The 20,648-nt window shown below is 42.0% G+C and overlaps 1 protein-coding gene across 3 annotated transcripts in view; it reads right to left on the bottom strand.

The window, feature by feature from the left end:
* Positions 1 to 848: 848 nt before the first annotated feature.
* Positions 849 to 20,648, bottom strand: part of Rbm5 (RNA binding motif protein 5) — a 32,391-nt gene continuing 12,591 nt past the window's right edge. For 2 of the 3 annotated variants that reach the window (XM_027414495.2, XM_027414493.2), the window contains 19 exons: positions 19,259 to 19,342; positions 18,498 to 18,558; positions 16,726 to 16,791; positions 16,027 to 16,187; positions 13,991 to 14,088; positions 12,945 to 13,032; positions 12,725 to 12,802; positions 12,573 to 12,645; positions 11,703 to 11,788; positions 11,249 to 11,333; positions 10,949 to 11,040; positions 6,004 to 6,165; positions 4,943 to 5,092; positions 4,788 to 4,859; positions 4,048 to 4,227; positions 3,713 to 3,787; positions 2,794 to 2,891; positions 2,585 to 2,714; positions 849 to 1,444 (listed from right to left, as the gene is read on the bottom strand). In XM_027414495.2, the coding sequence (XP_027270296.1) occupies positions 1,319 to 1,444; positions 2,585 to 2,714; positions 2,794 to 2,891; positions 3,713 to 3,787; positions 4,048 to 4,227; positions 4,788 to 4,859; positions 4,943 to 5,092; positions 6,004 to 6,165; positions 10,949 to 11,040; positions 11,249 to 11,333; positions 11,703 to 11,788; positions 12,573 to 12,645; positions 12,725 to 12,802; positions 12,945 to 13,032; positions 13,991 to 14,088; positions 16,027 to 16,187; positions 16,726 to 16,791; positions 18,498 to 18,558; positions 19,259 to 19,342 (1,965 nt within the window). In that variant the 3' untranslated portion in view covers positions 849 to 1,318. The remainder of the gene's footprint in view (positions 1,445 to 2,584; positions 2,715 to 2,793; positions 2,892 to 3,712; positions 3,788 to 4,047; positions 4,228 to 4,787; positions 4,860 to 4,942; positions 5,093 to 6,003; positions 6,166 to 10,948; positions 11,041 to 11,248; positions 11,334 to 11,702; positions 11,789 to 12,572; positions 12,646 to 12,724; positions 12,803 to 12,944; positions 13,033 to 13,990; positions 14,089 to 16,026; positions 16,188 to 16,725; positions 16,792 to 18,497; positions 18,559 to 19,258; positions 19,343 to 20,648) is intronic. The other variant, XM_027414494.2, reaches the window with a different exon arrangement.

Genomic DNA, 20,648 nt, shown 5'->3' on the forward strand with positions numbered 1-20,648 from the left:
GTGGTAAAGGCAGTAGCCTCTCTCTAGAGGCTTCTGGAGGTAGGGCTGCCGCATCCCCAGGGCAGACATTTGTCCAGGTGATATATTCAGTGCCCAAGCATTGGGAATGTGTGGCCTCATCTATGATAGGTTGCCATGTATGACCACACTTGGGGATTTTGCATTTGGCCTCATTTTTGCCTAGCAATGTTGCAACATGCCTCTCCAGGGGAACTACTCAGCTGGCTGGGACTGGCCCATTCAAAGTCCCTCCTATTGTCCATTCAACTGTGGAAGGCCCATGCCCACCAGAACACACAGATTCCCTTCCCTGACAATATCAAGTCAGTGGAGTTAAAGCAGTTTCACATGGGCTGTGTGAACACCCATCCAGGTTCCAGACTCACACACTTTCTACCTAGCTGTGGTGGTGTACCCATAGTTCCTGCACGTGAAAGGCAGAAGCAGGATCTCTGTGAGTTCAAGTCCAGCCTTGTTTACATAGGGATTTCCAGGCCAGCCAGGACTAGAGAGAAACAGTTTCAGAAAAACAAACATTTGTTTATTTGGCCAAAATGTTTCTTGTCCTAGTGGTAAGGATGGAATGTTATCACCCAAAATAGAATGCTCAAGCAGGTCTAGAACCTGAAAATTGGAACACAAGCACTCACATCCATATTTAGGAACTACAAGTAGACTCACCAAAGACTACTACAAGCATCAGGCCAGCCTGGGCTACATAGTGAGTTTTTAAGGCTAGCCTAACTCACACCACCCATTTCAAAAAACTAAACACACACAACCCCACCAGATACGACTGGCTCGACAGCCTTTACCACCCATTCTCTCAAGAATAAAGACACAGGAAACCCATTTTTGAAGTTATTTCTTTTGTAAAGGAGCCAGCTAGACTGAAAATCTTCCAAAATTCTGTACAAATGTATAATATACAAATATACACAAGGCTATTGCCAAGACATAACAACAACAAATGACAGTGGTGGCTTTGGTGTTGACAACCACTCAGAGCTTCTCAAGCCCCTAGGAAGGAGGGACACAACACAGGCTACAACATGGAGAACACATTACATTTACACTATGTACACTGAAGTATAAAAAGCCCATTGTCCCCTCTGTTCACAAGCCCTCAGGTGGGAAGGAAGGCTGTTTAGCAGATAACCCACATAAAGGAGCTCCTTTAAGGTGGAAGGGAGAACCCCGAAGAATGAAGTGGTTCACCCTAAACTATTAATAGCACAAGGCATGCTCTTAGAGACAGAAAATAAGAGCAAATTGAGGAGATGGCTTGCTCCCTGTGCCCATCATTGCTTCCCCAGTCTCACTCCATCTCAGTGAACCGGGCAAACATGGCTTTCCGAACAGCGTCTTTGTAGGAATCGGCACCCGACAACCCATATGCACTGCCTTTGGCTCCTAAGCCAGCTCCTTTTAGCCGGACCTGGGCCTGGGGAAACAAAAAGATTGTTAGTAGTTGGTAAGTAGGTATAAGCCCATATCTCATCTTGCCCACACTAATGAGCAGAACCACCAATAGAGAGAAGACAAGGGTGTTGACATTAGACCTGGAGGTAGTTAAGGACTGGGGTGATAAAAGTGGCAAAGGAAGAACCCACCCACACTTTTCAATGCCTAGAAAGGCCTCTAAAGCATTCTGGGAAAGGTTCTTACAGGCACAAATTATAAGAAGATAGACAATGCCAATAAAACCCATCTACACTGGAGTAACATGCTTGGGAAAAAAAAAAAAGTGACAACAGCTGTGCTACCAGGGCATGGTGGGGGCCGTCGATGGTAGAATTCCTATCATCTGTCAATAGGTTGGAGTCTCTGAAGCCAGGTTTGGCTCAATTTGGGCTCTGACAAATTAGTGATTTCTTTTCCTAAACTTAAAATGGTCATGTGGAGGTGGTGGGTGGGTAGGTTCCAGACAAGGTCTCCGGATTTGGGGGCATGCATGGCATGGCATGGCACACGCCCACGAGAGAGAACAACTTTGTAAAGATGGTCATCTCTTTCCAGTTTTATGTAGGTTCTGGGGACCTAACTCAAGTTGCTAGGTTTCCATGTTAAGTTACCTAATGAGCCATTTTGGCTGGCCCTTACATATATTTTAGTTACTCACTCATTTCTTTTTATTTTATATGTATGGATATTTTGACTGTATGTATGTCTATGTACCATGTACATGAAGTGCCTATGGAGGCCAGAGGAGGGAATCAAAAACTCAGAACTGGAATGGTAGACTCCCAAGTGGGTGCTGGGCACTGAGCTTGTGTCCTTTGTAAAAGTAGTAAGCACTCAATGAGGGCACCAAGCCTTGTGGTGCACGCCTTTAGTTCCAGCACTCTAAGCCAAAGCAGGTTTGATCCCAGCCTGGTTTACATAGTGAATTCCAGGAAAATCATGGCTATATAAGGGAACCCTATCTTCAAAAACAAAAACAAAGCAACAATGGCTTCCTCTCAGAATAATGAGACTTCCTCAAATAATGAGGACGATGAAAGCAGGAACTTTAGGAAAGGTGTGCCTTTGCCTACTTAGCATTCAGCAGGCCTGTGAACCCAGGTTCAGAGCCTATTCATACCTCAATGGGAGCTGTGATGCCTTGACACTTTCTTCCCAAGCCTGAGCCTTCCCGCCAGCCCATGGCCTGCAGCATCTTGTTGCCAATGTTACTGTGGTCAATGCCATCTTTGGTGGGCTGCTCGTAATTCCTGCCAGTGGCAAACACACAGTTATTTAAAACAGCCAGAGCCCCAGCTAACGAACTGGAAAATGGTGCTCATCACATACACAGTGCCAGCATCAAACTGCTTCTTGCGCTTGGGCTCTGGAGGTTCTGGAATTCCATACTTCTCTCGTCTTTCTGCAGCTCGATCTCGGTATTTCATCTACACAGCAAACAACAAAAAACAAGGTAGGAGTATTCTTACTGCAACCTTCAACAGCCTTACACATACAGACCTTAACCTGAAGTATTCTTTAAATTGGGGCATATGTGGTCTTAAATACCAATTCCTTTGTTTCCTTTACCACTCATGGTCACACAGCTTGTTATTGTCCTAAAGTTGAGGCAAGAATTGCCTATCTCCAGTTTGCTAACTGTTTCTGGAAGGTTTACTTCCAGAAACAGAAGTGTTAAAGAGGCTCCCTGAGACCCATCCAGTAGACCCTGAATGGCTGGCACTATAATCAATGGGGAAAGCAAAAGTCTTGAGTACAGACACCTCAAAATTATCCTAGAACAAGAAGTTTCTAAGTCATTTTTTTGGGGGGTGGGGTGGGTTCCAAGACAGGGTTTCTCTGTGTAGCCCTGGCTGGCCTCAAACTCAGAGATCCACCTGCCTCTGCCTCCCAAGTACTGGGGTTAAAGGTGTGCGCTACCACTGCCAAGTTTTTTTTTTTTTTTTTTTTTTAAAGACCCACTATACCCTTAGGAACCTGGAATTAAATACTACAAATAAAAGCAAAATAAAATACTGGTGTGGTGGTGTATGCCTATAGTTTTGGCTATTTGGAAGACTGAGGCAAGAGGACTGCTTGAGTCTAAGAGGTCAGGGCCAGCCTGTGAACACATCAATACTGTTTATGTAAACCAACCAACCAACCAACCAACCAACCAACCAACCAACCAACCAACCAACCAACCAGAAAGCACTACAACAAGTATGTCAGGATTTTCATCCTAGTGGTACACTATCAATTCATTTACCTCCCTCTCCCTTAGCTCCAAGGCTTCCAATTCCTGTTCGCTCAGCCTGGATCTTCGGTAGATGTCCATGTTTTGCTATTACAAAAGAGTTTACAGACACACTTAGAATTCAGAACATTTTAATATGAAATGTCATAATATTAGCATTCCAATCAAATCTCAATACAACATAGCATCCAAACCAAAGCTGGAGTGTATGAAGACATAATGCTTTTCTACATTCTACAACTCCACCCAACAGAAGGAAGGTATTTACTGCACCTTTACCAGGGTCACCACCCCAACCATTAAATTCCCTCCGTTCTTCCCCCTTAAGTTTTGAGAAGCAAGGCCACCTTGTGTAAGTCGGAGAGTTGCTGGTGCCTGACCAAGGCATCTCTGTTTGGAAACTGCCGCCGGCAGAGCAGGCAGGCCATCTTCTTCCAGTCAGCCAGTTTCTCTTCCTCACTCTCAAGTCTTTCCACCAGCTCTTCCTCATTGTCACTGTCACCACTGTAAGCAGCAACCAGACCTCTCTGGGGATAAAATGATGATGGGCCATTGGAAATTAGATCGATAAAACAGTGCCAAAGTTTGAGAGACTTCATTGTGCGATGTTGTCCTTCAGTAATAAAGTACATTTCACTGACTGTTTGGAGCAGCCTTCGAGTACCAACCCTTTGGAGCCCAAGAAATGGGTTCTTGGATAACTGTTTTCAAACTACTGACCATGCATAAACACTCTAAATACAACAACAGATCAGCGTAATGGACCAGCTATACCAGCTTCTATCAAGGAAAGTAAGTCCTAATTTTCTTTCCAGACCATTAAAAATTCTATTTACAAATGCTACAAAAACCAATTTACTTAGCTTAGGGATTCAGGCTTCATTCATCGGTCCACCTCACCTGATCTTAGGCACACAGAACACAAAGCCCTCAATATGGATTCTATATGCCAAAGCTGTTCCAGATACCCACTGACAGAGAAAAGCACCCCACTTTAAGAAGGAATTGCATTAGCCAAGATGTAGCAGAGACTGAAACTGATACATAAACCACACACTGGGTTAAAACACAGGTGGTACTTCCTTACTTTAAGGGGATTTTCTTCATCTCCATTTCGTACCAGTTCGGGGATGAGTTGCTGCCTTTCAGCTAAGGCTCCCTGGAAAACAGAACAAGCATAAGCCTCAAGTGTTGCAAAGGTGCCCACTACCAAGTACGGCTATTCCTATAGGCTTCCATTACCTTTTTCTCAAAGAGAGCAAAGCCAGCATCTGCTGCTGCAGATTCTCTCCGTTCTTCTTCTCTCAACGAATTCACAGGCTGAAAGCTGTTTTTAAAATTTTCTTTCTGCTTATTTAAACTCTTAGCCCAGCGTTCCATGTCTTTGGCAATCTAGATTCAAAGAACACCATCAACAGCACTTACTTCTCTGTAACTTAACAGTGAACAAACTAACAATAATCTTAGTTATTGGGCTCACAAAGTGACTCAGTGGTAACCTGAGTTTGGGTCATAGAACCTACGGAGCAGGAAGAGAGAAATGATCCCTCACATCGTCTCTGACCTCCACATGTAAGCCATGGTATGCAAGCATTCACACAAAAACATAAATAAATGTAATTTGGGGTGGTAATGGCAAGAGAAAACTCAGTAGTTAAAAATGTGCTCCATTTTAAGATTTATTTAATATGTTAAGTTATACAAATGTGTGTGGGTCTGTGTGTATAAGTGCAGTGCCTGCAGAGGCCAGGAGAGGGTGTCAAATTCCCTAGAGGCAGAGTTACAGATAGCTGGAAAATGCCCCACATTGAGTGCTGGGAATCAAAGACTACAAGAGCAGTATGCTCAGCAGAACCATCTCTTTGTGCCTGGCTTTTTATATATAAGTCGTGAGGACCACACCCAGGTCCTCATGCTTATGCACAAAGCACTTTATTTACAGAGCTATTTCCTCAGCCTCCTGTTTAATTATTTTCCAGACAGAGGTTCACTTATCTTTAACTCATTATGGCTTTGCAAATTTTTCTTGTTCCTTTTTTTAGGAGATCAAGCCCAGTACTTGAAATGCAAGTACTCTACCACTGAGTTGTATTACCAACTCCTTTTACTTTAACTTTGAGACAGAGTTTTACTAAGTTACCCAGGGTGGGGTAAGGGTGGTGTAGCACCCATATTGACCCTAAACTTGTAAGCTTCTCAGGTTGCTGAAATTTCAGGCTTGTGCCATCAGGACCAAAAATGAAGAATTAAGTAACTGTAACTCTTTAAGGAAACAATCATGGTTTCCTTTGTTAGGTCATTACCTGCTGAGCTGTTTTGCTCTTGGGTTTTTCTTTCTTCTCCTTTCCCTCTTTTGTGGAAGGCAGGCCCGTCTGCTGGTTAGTGCTAGACTCTGCAGCTGGTACATAGGTCTCCTTCTCTCCATCCCAGTATAAGTACTGCTGTGTTAATGAGTTATAGTAGTACTACAAGAGAAAAGAGTATCAAGGAATACAGATTTGTCGATTAAGTTTTTGTAGTGCCGGGGATTGAATCTAAGGCCCTAAATATGCTAGATAATAGCTCTACCATTGGCTATACTTCAAGTTTAGCTATGTTAAGTTTAATGTTATGTCAATAGTAATGCATGCCTATAATCCTAGTACTCAGGAGGCTTAGGCAGGAGAACAGCAAATACAAGGTCAGCTCAGGCTACATAGTTGAGAACCTAGCTAAAAACAAAACAAAAGCTCAAATAAGTCTGGTCTACCTGTTTGTAATGCCAGCATTTGTGAGGTGGGCAGGAAGATCAGAATTTCATTCTTAGTTAGAAAGGTAATCCTAGACCTGACCCTTATTTCAACACAACAAATAAGCAAAACAAAAACCCAAGGACTAGTGGCAAGGTCCTGCTCAGAAAGGACCAATAGTACTCCTTGGTATGTCTGAGGATGATAAAGTATGAAACATCTAGGAAAAGTCAAATATGATTTCTTCGCAAGAATATGCGAGGGTTTTATTTTTAAAAACCAGAATCTGGGGCTGGAGAGATGGCTCAGCGGTTAAGAGCACTGACTATTCTTCCAGAGTAACCGAGTTCAATTCCCAGCAACCACACGGTGGCTCACAACCACCTTGAATGAGATCTGGTGACCTCTGCTGGAACACAGGCAGAAGACTGTATACATAATAAATAAAATCTTTTTTTTTTTTTTTCTGAGACAGGGTTTCCCTGTGTAGCTTTGGAGCCTCTCCTGGCACTTGCTCTGTAGACCAGGCTGGCCTCGAACTCACAGAGATCTGCCTGCCTCTGCCTCCCGAGTGCTGGGATTAAAGGCGTGCGCCACCACCGCCCCGCAATAAATAAAATCTTTAAAAAAATAAAAAACAAAACAAACAAACAAAATAGGATCTTCCAGGGGATATAGGTTTGATTCCTAACACCCACATGGCTACTTAAAATCATCTGTAACTCCAGTTTCAGGGAATCCAACCCTGGATTCTAGCCCCTTCAAGCCCAAATACTAGGCATATAAGTGGTGTACATGGAAGCAAAATACCCATAATAAAATAAAACTTTAAAAAATTTTCAAGACAGAGTTTCTCTGTGGCTTTGGAGGCTGTCTTGGAACTAGCTCTTGTAGACCAGGCTGGTCTCGAACTCACAGAGATCCATCTGCCTCAGCCTCCTGAGTGCTGGGATTGAATGCGTGCGGCACCAACGCCCGGCTTTTGTTTGGTTTTGACACGGCATCATACTATGTAGTCCTGGGTTTGCTGAACTTACTATATAGACCAGGCTAGCCTTTTGAACTCACAGAGATCCATCAAACTCTGCCTAAAATGTGTGTGCTACCACACCTAGCCTTCTTTCTCTTTCTTAAAATTATGTTTAGTATCTAATTTGTGTGTCTGGGTGATCACACCAAGTGTAGAGGTCAGAGACAACTTGCAGAAGTCAGTTCTCTCTCTTTTTCCCGTTTTTTCGAGACAGGGTTTCTCTGTGGCTTTGGAGGTTGTCCTGGAGCTAGCTCTTGTAGACCTGGTTGGCCTGAAACTCACAGAGATCTGCCTGGCTCTGCCTCCTGAGTGCTAGGATTAAAGGGGTGCGCCACCAACGCCCGGCAGGAGTCAGTTCTCTTCTTCTACCATATGGGTCCTAGGTCTTCAGGTTTGCAGCAAGGACCTTTCCCTATTCAACTTGCTGGCTTCTCTGTGATATCTCTTTCAGGGAAAGGTACTGTGGGACCATAACATCTATGGCTGAATTAAGGAGAACTGCCATGGAAATGATCAGACTGAGGGAAGTGAAAGAACTGTAAAGAAGCTATGCACATGGGCAGGTAGCCCACTGCTTCTTCATGCTTCCCTCTCAGAAACCACGGGTATTCAATGTCAACTTTCTGCTAACTCTACTTGTTTTGCTATGATATATATACAGTTCCTAGTCATAAACAGATATTTATGGAGTATCAAAGTTGCTTTCCCTCTTTAAGTTATATACACTACCAAAAATAAAACATTCTTGGGATGTTTTGCTATCCTAAGGATACATAGGGATGATAAGTGAAGAAACTAAACACAAAAGACCACATAGTATCTGAGTCCATTTATATGAAACATCTAGTACAGGTAAATCCAGATACAAAAATGTCTTATTAGTGGTTTGGCAGGGTGCAGGGGTTGAGGCCTGAGGCACAGGGGTGCAGGTGTGAGGAGGAAGGGGAGTGATTTAAGATGGTAAAATGTGCTGGGCGTTGGTGGTGCACGCCTTTAATCCCAGCACTTGGGAGGCAGAGGCAGGCATGTGTGTGCATGAGTGTGTGCACACAGAGGAAAAGCTACAAGAGAGAATATGATGATGCTTATGTTGTGATTCTAATAAAAAATGGTTGCCAAAGGCAGGCTGTGACTAGATCAGAGAAAAACGCTCTATCTACCAGGTTTTCTGATTGGTTGGTTTGAAGATTCTTAGGTTTCTGTTGGGTGTTTATAGCAAGAGGATATCTGAGGCTGTGAAAGGAAAGGAGGAAAAAAAGGGACAAAAAGATTCATGAGCAGGCCGGGTGGTAGCGCATGCTTTTAGTCCTAGCACTCGGGAGGCAGAGGCAGGCAGATCTCTGTGAGTTCAAGACCAGCCTGGTCTACAAGAGCTAGTTCCAGGACAGCTTCCAAAGCCACAGAGAAACCCTGTCTCGAAAAACAAAAAAGACAAAAAACAAAACAAAACAAAACAAAACGACGGTTAAAATGTTCTATACATTAGAGGTGACAGCAGCATAACAACGTGACTACAATAAAATCCATCAAATTATAAATTCTGATTAAAATGATGAATTTTATTTCATTTGTGGGGAAAACTCACCTAGAATTTAAAACTTCTAGCTAAGCTTTTACAAGTCTTTTAGTAGGTATGTGTGAGTGAGTCCAAGTGTCCCTGGATCCCCTGGATGGAGTTGAAGTTGCAGGTGCTGTGAGAACCCATATGTGTGTTGGGCATCAAACCAGTGTCCTCTGGAAGAATGACAAGCACTGAGCTCTAGTCCTCTCATTTCTGTTCTCTATTTTTCCTCACTTTGTAGCGCCTGCCTGTCCTGGAACTTGCTATGCAGATAAGGGTCAAACTCACACAGATCCACCTTTCTCTAGCTCATCAAGTGCTGGGATTAAAGAAGTGAATCACCTTGCTGGGTCCTGGGCACAAAATTGTTCTTTTTGTTTCTTCTTTTCTTTTTCTCATTTTTTGAAATTTAAATTAGAAGATTGTTTTACATGTCAATCCCAGTTCCCTCTCTCTCCCCTCCTCCCCTCTTTTTCTTTTTTGAGACAGGGTTTCTCTGTGCAACCCTGGCTCTCCTGAAACTCACTATGTAGACCAGACTGTCCTTGAAATCAGAGATCCACCTGCCTTTGCCTCTTGAGAGCTGTGATTAAAGGTGTGCTCCACCACTGCCCAGCTTTCAAAATCTTAACTTGACAAAATTATCTCTAAAAATAGAATTATCATAGTGGATGCTGAAGGGGGAGGGTATTGCTTTGGAGCCTATCCTGGCACTCACTCTGTAGACCAGACTGTCCTTGAAATCAGAGATCCACCTGCCTCTGCCTCCTGAGTGCTGGGATTAAAGGCGTGTGCCATCAATGCCCGGCTAATAATATATATTTTGTGTATGAGTGTTTTGCCTGACTATATATATATGTATGTGCGCCATGTTTGTGCCTGGTGCCAACAGAAGCCACAAGAGGGCATCAGATTCCCTGGAACTGGAATGACCGGCAGTTTATTTATTCATTTATTTTTGGTTTTTGGTTTTTTAAGACAGGGTTTCTCTGTGTAGCTTTGGAGCCTGGCACTTGCTCTAGAGACCAGGCTGGCCTTGAACTCACAGAGATCCACCTGCCTCTGCCTCCCGAGTGCTGGGATTAGAGGCGTGCGCCACCAACGCCTGGCAGATGGGCAGTTTTAAGCTGACATGTTGATGCTGGAATTTCGAGACAGGGTTTCACTGTATAGTCCTGGCTGTCTGTAGACCAGGATGGCCTCAAACTCATGGAGATTTGCCTGCCTCTGCCTTTTGAGTGCTAGTGCTGGGATTAAAGTTATGTGCAACTACCACCTGGCAATGCTGGAACTTGAACCCCAAGGTCTTATGTAAGAGTAAAGTAATCTGTACCACGGAGCCCATTTTCTAGCTCACTTCAAAACATTTTTATCTTATTAGCACTGTATACAACATGTATGTTATACGTGATACACAAATGGAGGCATGTGTATGCCATTCAGAAGACAATCGGGGGAAGTTAGTATTCTTTCATTCTTGGTTCTACAAATCAAATTCAGGTTGTGAGGCTTGCATGGCAAGCACTTTTATCCACTGAGGCTTCTCACTGGGTTTCTAAACATGCAACCTTAAATCCCCAAAATCCTGAAATTAAAAGTATGCATTGGTGGCCATAAAGAACTAAATGCTGGGCATTAGTGGTACACATCTTTAATCCCAGCACTTGGGAAGAAGAGGAGGCGGATCTCTGTCTACAAAGTGAGTTCCACAACAGCCAGAGCTGTTAAACAGAGAAACACTATCTTGAAAAAAAAAAAAAATTGATTCATGTGTAAAGTCCTGGAATCTCATAACCCCCAAAGAAACAAGCCCCTATAACTTATCTGGGTCATATGCTCCTTTATAGGAAATACTTTATCTCATGTACCACAAGGGTATTAAGCAAAACCAAGGTTTTTCTAGAGAAAAGGAGGGAAGCAGCACTTACTTGTGAGTTAGGGTCATAGTAGAGGCCTGTTGTAGGATCATAATAATACCCTGAAGACTCATCATATTGATAAGTAGATGTGTCAGGTACTGCTGCAAAAACAAAACCCAGCCAGTCATTCAAGGTAAGAAACTGTATGTCAATCTCTCAGCCAGTGAGCTACAGCAGACCTCAATGTTCTTTCTTCACATTCCCAAATGTCCCTTTGACACCCATTTCAAAGGCAGAGGAACTTTATCAACAACAAAGGCAACAATTAGGACCTTCCAACTGTCAATAGTCCCATGAGGTTTAGCTTACCATATTTGGTACCAGGAACTACACCAGCAGGGGAAGCAGCTGGGGCCTGTGTACTTGTGCTAGTGCTAGGCTGTGCTTCCTCAGTCTGGAAAGAACATCAGCTTCAATACAATTTCAACTGTAACGCCTTTCAAGAGAACCAAGTCCCCGAAACCATCCAGCAGGAAGGACTCCCCTGACAGACAGACTGCAGCAAGGATCTAGGGCAATTCTATAGCAACAGACATGCTACAACTTTCTAAAGGTTGAACTAAAGAATTTACAAAGTATAAATATGCCCTGCTTGGTTCTTTATATTTAAAATACATGCACATAAATATAATAACTTTAAAAACACTAATAAAAGAAATTAGGTAAAATATATGTAATTAGTCAATCCTGGATAATATACCAGGAAAGGATAATATTTACATAGCAACAAAGCCAACAACTCTGTATTTAAGAGCAAGATTACCGGAGAGCCAGGTGGATTGGAGGTCTGATTATAGAGCTGGGGGCTCTGGGACACTACAGCTGATGAGGTGGTAGTCACAGCTGTGCCTGATGATAAAAAAAAAAGGGGGGGGTTAGGAAGAGCTAAAGGACAGTGGACGTCCACAACTGTTCACTTTAGCCAGCCAAAAGTTAACTTTTTTTTAAAATTTTATGTATTTATGTATACAGTCTTATTTATTTGTGTATACAGTCTTCTGCCTGCATGCCAGCAGAGGGCACCAGATGTCCTTCAATGTGGTTGCTGGGAATTGTACTCAGAACCTCTGGAAGAACAGTCAGTGCTCTTAATCGCTGAGCCATGTCTCCAGCCCAACTTTTTTCTTTAAAGATTTAGTATTTTATGTATATAAGTATTCTATCTGCATGTATGCCTTTAGCCAGAAGAGGGCATCAGATCTCATTACAGAAGGTTGTAAGCCACTGTGTGGTTGCTGGGAATTGAACTCAGGACCTCTGGAAGAGCAGCCAGTGCTCTTAACTGTTTCCAGCTCCCAAAGTCATCTTATTGTGGCTTTTCTGGTGCATGTCTGAGTGCTGCTATAGGGTCACATACTCTGCTCACCTAAACTTCTATGGTCACTCAAGATTCAACATGGAGTTTCGGAACACTCAAATTCCAAGAATAAAGCTAATCATAGTATAGTCTCTAGGAGTTATACTGAGTCTCAGTATACACAATAACTTTTACAAGACCTTCTGGCCAATAATGTCAGTCCTCAATGTACCCTCTCATTTCTTGCAAGGAACTGACTTGTAGCTTCAGGTCTAGTTAATACTTCCTCAACCACAGCTACTTCAAGGGAAGCAAAACAGAGACGAAGCTTATTACCTGACGTAGATGATGCCTCAGATTCCAGTCCTCCAGATTGCTGCTGATAAAACTGCTGGTAATCCTGTGAGTACTGAGGGAAAGTGCACTTTAAAGTCACTATTTTAGACAGTTTGTAGATTACAAGTTGAATGCCAGCCACGTTCACCTACCTGAGTGTACTGTGCATAGCCATCCTGGCCTGGCTGCAGGTAATTGTAGTCAACACTGCCTCCTTCACCACTTTGAGACTGTAAAATACCAAAAGAAAAAGAACCAAGGATAAATTTAGTAGAACAAATAAAGATGTCAGGAATTAATTCCTAAAAGCAAGTGTCTGAGCACCCCAAGAAAAGTCACCTGAAGTAAAAAGACTCTTCGTCTCATTCTTACCTGAGTGGATGACCACTGAGCAGCCGCAATGGCTGTACTAGCTACAGAGAAGGCGCTGACACGGTTACCATCCGGAAGAACCAAATCTCTGAAATCACAAAGATATAATCATGTATTCTCTCTGCATGTCCAAGTTTGTGCTTCCAACAGCACCAAGAGAAGAGCAGTTAATTTTGGTCTGTGGGGTTCAGGGAGGGGCTGTGTCTCAAATGCTAGCAAGGTAGAATTTCTGAAGGAGAGGGGTTTTGGCAAGCCTCGGTAGATGTCACTTCTCTACTTGATAACTGATGCAATAAGATACCTGCTGGATGACTAATGATAATAGAAACAGAAATTTTTTCTTTTTGGTATCTTATGTGTACTGTACATGTGAACATGTGTGTGAAGGTGTGCTCAAGATATATGGAGGCATCCGGTGTCTTCTCATTCTCCGCCTTGCTCTTTGAGACAGAATTTGTTAAAAAGATCCTAGCTGTTTTGGCTACCAGGATCTCCTTGTCTCCATCTCAACACTGAGGTAACATACATGGGGAGCACCTTACCCACTAAGTCATCGCCAGCCTCTAATAAAAAGGATACTTGGGCTAGAGTGATGGCTCAGCAGTTAAGAGCACTGACTGCTCTTTTAGAGGACCTGGGTTCAATTCCCAGCACCTACATGGCAGCTAACAACTGTCTGTAACTCCCAAGTTCGGACATTCTCATACAGATATACATGCAGGCAAAACACCAATGCACATAAACTAAAAATAAAGAAAAAAAATATATATGTGTGATACTTATAGCATCACACAGCAGTGCAGCATATTAGCATAAGGATTATTTCTGGACAGGTTTGTATTACATTGCTACAGTTTGCATAGAATGTTCTCAACCAATCTGCTGAAACCATGTCTGGCAACTGTTATTAACTGGTTACAGGGCTATCGGGATAGAGACAATCAGGGAAATCAGTGCTGACAGTACAGAGCTGACATACAACTGGCAGCGTCCCTATGTAAGTAAATATGCAGATGGTAATAGTTTGAAATAAGGACACCACTCACTTTCTGGCACTTTTTGCAAAATCAACTCCAATAGTTTTCCCATCAATTTTCAATGGAGGATGGAGACTCTGTAATATCTGAAGCAGCTGAGAAGCATCCTAAAGGAGAATATGAAGAAAAACAAATTTGTCATAAGTAATCCAGAATTATTAAAGAATACCAAGTCAATCTAAAGGTACAAAAGACTGAAACCACACTCAAACTTCAGCTGTCAGTTCTTTATAGGTATTGTGTATATGTGTACAAGAAATCAGTCAACACAACTGTCACTATACAGCTTTGAACACTGGGTTCCAGAAGCCTCACATACAGTGTTAAAATTAGCGGAGCCACAATTGCCTCAGTTTTCTGTTTGAGACAGGGATTCATGAAACAGGTCTGGTTATTCATTATGGCCAAGAACTCAATCTATAGACCAGGCTGGCCACAGAGATCCATTTGCCTCTGCCCTCAAACGCTGGAACTAAAAGCATGTGCCACCACACCAGGCTGTTACTTGACTTTGGGGGCTGAGGATATGGTCAGCAATTAAAAAAACTGTCTGCTCTTTCAGAAGAGATTGGGGTTCCATTTCCAGCATCCACATGAGACTATCCCCCTCCCCCCTCATATAGTGAAAGTTGCCTACTTGGTTCAGGTTCTTTGTTACTGTCTAACTCATTACTACCACGGAAGTCACTATGGCCTAAGAACTAAACAGAGGTATAAAGAGATAGCTTCTATATGGGATTTTTCATTTGCGATGCATAAATCAAAACCAAAACAGAAAGAGCAACAACAGATTTGGATGTACACAATACTTGATTAAAAAGCACGACAAACTGTCATAATGATGGGTTTCATACATAATTCTGAGAAACAAGCCTTCCTATTTTTATTATTCTTGCTGTCTTTTTACTTTGATAGGAAACTCAGGACTGGATGTATTAGTCATGGGGGATTTCTGGCTCCACAGTGCCATGAATTTTGGAGTGTGATGTCTTTCTTGAAGACATCTACTACTCTACAGTTCTAACTCCAAAAATGTTGTTCAATTTCCTGGAAGAAAATAAATTCATTTCATTTCCTGAGCATGCAACAGATGCTTTTGTTACTTTAGGAACCAGAGAATGCTTTCTATTGGCTGCAATGGTTTATTATGATCACTCTGTAGCACTTAGAGCCTACACACCACACCACCCATTATTGCTTCCTATGTTGATGGAGTTCCACTAAACAAATTGGGCACATTCAAAAAAGTATTTTAGTTATTTTTTGTGTGTATTTCGTGCCTTTTATTCCATTTACTTATTTATTTACTCATTTATTTACTCATTTATTTATTTATTTATTTAATGAGACAGAGTCTCACAATATAGGTCTGGAAGGCCTCAAACTCAAAGAGATCCATATGACCCTGCCTTCTGAGTACTGAGTTTAAAGGCACACAGGACCATATCTGGACATTTTTGCATTTGGATACTAGAGCTTAAACTCAGGACTTTGCACACACTTTGTCACTAAATAACTTAGCTTCAAAATGAAGATAAAAAGTTTTATTCTTATTTAATATGTTTGTGGGTATGTGTGTGCATTCACACGCAGGTGCCTGTAAAGCCAGAAGAGGGTATCAGCTCCTGTAGAGATGGAATTACATATGGCTGTGAGTCACCTAATAAATAGGTCTGGGAACTGTCCCTGGGAAGAACAGCAAACACTCAATGACTGAGCCATCACTCTAGCCTCTAGATTTCTGTTTAAAAAGGAAAGATATGGGGCTGGAGAGATGGCTCAGAGGTTAAGAGCACTGGCTGCTCCTCCAGAGGACCTGAGTTCAATTCCCAGCAGCTACATGGTGGATTCACAGCCATCTATAATGAGATCTGGTGCCTTCTTCTAGGGTGCAAGCATGCATGCAGATAACTGTATACATAATAAATAAAAAAAAAAAAAAAAAAAAAAAAAAAAAAAAGGAAAGATATGGTTGTGGCTATGCTTGTTAGCCAGACCTCTGCCCTCTTAACAGTGTACAAAACACAAAGATTGGAAAACCTCACCATTGCAGAAGACAGCTGGACAAATGCAAAACCTCTGTTCTGTTGTGTCTGTTTGTCTTTTATGAGGCGAATGTTATTGACAGCTAAGGATGCATAGGGAGACAGTGCTGTCATGATGGAATCCACCACAGTGTGCGGAGCTATGTTCCGAAGAATAATTGCTGTTGGTAAATGAGAAAAGTATTAATCAAGCATTCCCACCATCAATGGAGATCAATTTTCTATACGGCAAACTACAGCTATGGGGGCAATCTACAGCTGTGGGTGCTCATTTAAAACATGCAAGGGAACCAAGACAGCTGAGAGGTCAACTTTTTTTTTTTTTTCCTTTTTCGAGACAGGGTTTCCCTGTGGCTTTGGAGCCTGTCCTGGAATTCAATCTGGAGACCAGGCTGTCTTCAAACTCACAGAGATCCGCCTGCCTCTGCCTCCCGAGTGCTAGGATTAAAGGTGTGTGCCACCACCACCCACCCAGCTGAGAGGTCAACTTTTTTTTTTTTTTTGGTTTTTCAAGACAGTGTTTCTCTGTGGCTTTCGAGGCTGTCCTGGAACGAGCTCTTGCAGACAAGGCTGCTCTCGAACTCACAGAGATCTGCCTGCCTCTGCCTCCTGAGTGCTGGGATTAAAGGTGTGCGCCACCACCGCCCAGCGAGAGGTCAACTTTTAACAAGAAAACCAAAGGATTATGTTTGAACTTACTATCACAGTAGTAATCCACCGACTGAACAGACTCTGTAGTCCCAGGGGGCACTTCCTGTTCAGAGTCTAGGAGCAAAGGAGACCCAAATGAAAACAGACAGACAGACAGACAGACAGACAAAACCTACTCCTTTCTTTTTATTGCAGTTTTTGGAAGAGTCAAACCAAGGTCCCTGTGCATGCTTGGCAAGAGCTCTACCACTGAGATATTTATACCTTCAGCTCCCATGCATTATTTATTTATCTATCTGTTTATTTATTTATTTTTGGGTTCCAACAGATTTTTAACAACAAAAACAAAAGTACTACATAGCCCAGTCAGGTTTTGAAATCTTGGCAATCCTATCTCAACTTCCTAAGTGTCAGGATTATAGACATGAGCCACTGTTCCCATCTCCAATGTATTTTTTTTAAGACATATTTTATTTCTTTTAATTATGTGTCTATGAACAGTTATGTGCATATGCTAGGCTTGTTGAAGACAGAGACTTCAGATATCCAGGAGCTGGAGGAACTAGTAGCTATGAGCCACCTGATGTGTGCTGGGAACTGAACTCGGGTCCTCAGGAAGAGCAGTAAGTGTTCTTAGCTGCTGAGTCATATCTCTAGCCTACTCCAATGTATTTTAACAAAGAAATCCATTCTCATTTTTAAATTACTTTTGTATGAGACCATTTCATATAGCCAAGGCTGGCAACAAACTTGCTATATAGTTGAGGATCATCCTGCCCTTACCTCCTGAGGGCCAACTAGGGCCTTTTGTTTTTAGCACATGTAACAGCCTTTTGTTTTGTTGTTTAATTTTTCCTCTGTGTGCTCTGTGCACACACTCATGCACATACATGCAAGTGCATGCAGAGGTACAAGTCTATGTCTGGTGTCTTTACTCTTACCTTGCTTTTTGAGGTTTTTAACTCTTTAACTCACTTTGAGCTAACCCATTTGCAAGCAGGCCAGAGTGTTAGGGATTGCCCTGCCATGCCTCTCTAGCAGTTACAAATATACCACCATGCCCCACCTATTTTTTTTTTTTTTTGTTGTTGTTAATTGTGTGAATGTTGAGGATTTGAACTCAGGTCCTCATGCTTGCACAGACAATACTTCACCCACTGAGCCATCTCCCCAGCATCTGCCTGCCACAATCCACAATTTTTAATAGTCTTACTATGCCTACTATGTAACTTTGGTCAGCTTGAAACCCACTATGTAGCTCCTGCTGGACTTGAACTTTTTTATCCTAAATCAGCATAGTTATAAGCCACCATTTTTTTTTTTTTTTTTTTAAAGAAATCTTAGCAGGGCAGTAGGAGCACACACCTTTAATCCCAGCACTCAGGAGGCAGAGGCAGGTGGATCTCTGTGAGTTCGAGGCCAGCCTATTCTTAAAAGCAAGTTCCAAGAGAGCCAGAGCTACACAGAGAAACCCTGTCTTAAAAAAACAAACCAAACCAAAAACCAAACAAATCTGTGGCTATACTTGAATCTCATAATTTTGGCAGAGCTAATACAGAATGCAAACACTGGAGCAGTGCAGGACAGCACCACTATGGACTAAAAGCAGATGTAGCATGCAAACCAGGCAAACAGCCTTAATTTTGGAGAATTTCCTTTCTCTCACAATCACCAGCAGCATCTACTTAGCCCAAGGTAAAAAGATTTAGGTTAATATGTAAGTTCCTAGTTTACATATCCTAAAAATATACTTTTCCTAGGGTTCACAGGCAGTAAGTCAGGTTTAATTGCATTTTCCAAACAGCTGAATCCACGCTTACCAAACTTGTCTGCTCCACATCGGAAGCATTTTAGTCTTTTCCTGAAATTGTTAAGGCAGCACTGGAAAAAAAAAAGTTTTATCTGTGATTATTTCTCACATTAGGCTAAGCTTTCTAGTCATCATGTGGGTTACAGCAGTGAGGCCACAGGTAATTCAAGTAACTAAATATAAAAGCAAAAATTGCTAGTATGTATAGACAAAAGGGCATAACGTAAATTTTATCATATGACACCCTGTGAATTCTTCCAAGAAAACATTATATATTGAAGTTGACTCCACTGTCAACAAGATGAGAAGTTTCTTGCAGCAGCCACCAACAAAAGTTCTTCCTTATATGAAAAGAGCATTACACGGACTGTCATATATGTAAACATAATATAACTTGAACATGACCTTTCCAGCCTCATGCTTGAGTTATCTTAGTTCAGGACCAATACTACGGTATACCAAAGTTCTCAAGGACTTTTGGTTAACACAATTAGGAGAGTATGTAAAAAACTGAGACCACAAAAACTGAATTCCATAAACAAAGTGAAACATATCTAATATAAAAAAAAAAATCCTAGAATCCTGGATCTCCTAGAATTTCAGGGATTCTGTCTTCCAATGCCAGCACAAGAAGACCAAAGAAAAGTCAGGAAGCACAAAAAATGGACTTCTGATACAAGCTAGTGATTGAGCTAATTTCTTATTAGGAAATCAAGCAAATAGACAAAGAGAAAAACTTCGTATAATTATCTGTGAAGAACACGTGTTTACCTTGTTGCAAAGCCAATCTTCAAACTTAGGTCTGGGATTGCTATAATGCATTGCAATGTGCTTTCCTTGAATCACCAATTTTTTCTGTAAAAAAAAAGAAGTAATTAGTTATTCCCATTGTGAGGAATATGTGTCCATTTTCCCAGGGCAGAGCACACTTCGGAAAAATCAGTGCTCTGGAATTAAATGGACAACATACGGGGAAGACCAACCACCGCCACCTATACTCTGCCCATCCAATCCTTCAGATAGGCAGTAAGAGAATGGGATGCGGAGTAAAGGTAAACGGAGTCAGGGAGTGCTGAGAAAGCTGCCAAACACTAAACGCTGACATGCACCAGGCTGTGTCTCCAGCAGAGACAGAAGTCCTAACATTTAGCATTGACAGGCTGCCTGAGAGTGACAGTCTATTTCAAAAGCACAAGACAGACCTCTTCCAGTTCTGAGACTGTCTCCTTTATTAGCCCTTAGCATGGTGTCCTTGGGCTTGGCGTCACTTTTTCCCAGTCTCCCATCCTTATGTAATGTAAATGTCTTTGTATTTCCCTTCCCCAAAATTCTTGCTTCAGGATGTATTCTTTTGGAGGGACAAAAGGAGGGGTCTCATTTTAAAAGGGAACTTGATCATAACTCCTTCTTAGTAAGAACTATTCTGAATGCTACCAACTCTAAAACAGCTTAAATGAGGTTTTCTTGCCAAATGTGATCATGTCATGTCCTATGTGACAGGTGTGCTTTTCTCTAAAATGGATTGTACTCTTTTCAGGATGAGTAACCAGGAGGCCAATGAAGTTTCTTCAGGGGGGTAAGGAAAGTTCATAAAGTGTACATACCACCTCATCATTTAAGTCAACCAAGTGAGTAAAAGAGGCTTTACTTTGAAAGGTAAAAGGTCAAAACTCTGAGTTCAATCAATGTAACCAAGAGCATCCCTAGCACCTGCCCCCAAAGAGCCTTCATTTAACAGGAGCATATTTGAACTTTTCTCAGGGGATGGTGGTTGTAGTAGTTGTCTAACACTATCAGAACAGACTTAGATAGGACATTTGGTTTATTTATTTTTTTGAGACAGGGTCTCACTATCTTGCTCTGGCTGGCCTGGAACTTACAGATATCTGCCTGCCTCTTCTCTGGAGTTCTGGGATTAAAGGCATGAGCCAACATATCCAGCTCAGATTTTTAAAGGAGTTTAACCCCTTTTCAAATAAATACTGTTGGGCAATTTGGTTCTCACAAATCATGCTATGAATTTTGTCTCTGTAGCATCTAAACACAAAATTGCATGTCTGGCCAAGATGGAAAGAGTTGAAAGGCCATCTATGCACCATGATGTACAGAAGTAAATATAAAATATAAACATATCCCACTAGGAGGGATGCATGTTGGGAGA

Source organism: Cricetulus griseus, chromosome 4, assembly GCF_003668045.3.
Source record: "Cricetulus griseus strain 17A/GY chromosome 4, alternate assembly CriGri-PICRH-1.0, whole genome shotgun sequence".
Taxonomy (NCBI): Eukaryota; Metazoa; Chordata; class Mammalia; order Rodentia; family Cricetidae; genus Cricetulus; species Cricetulus griseus.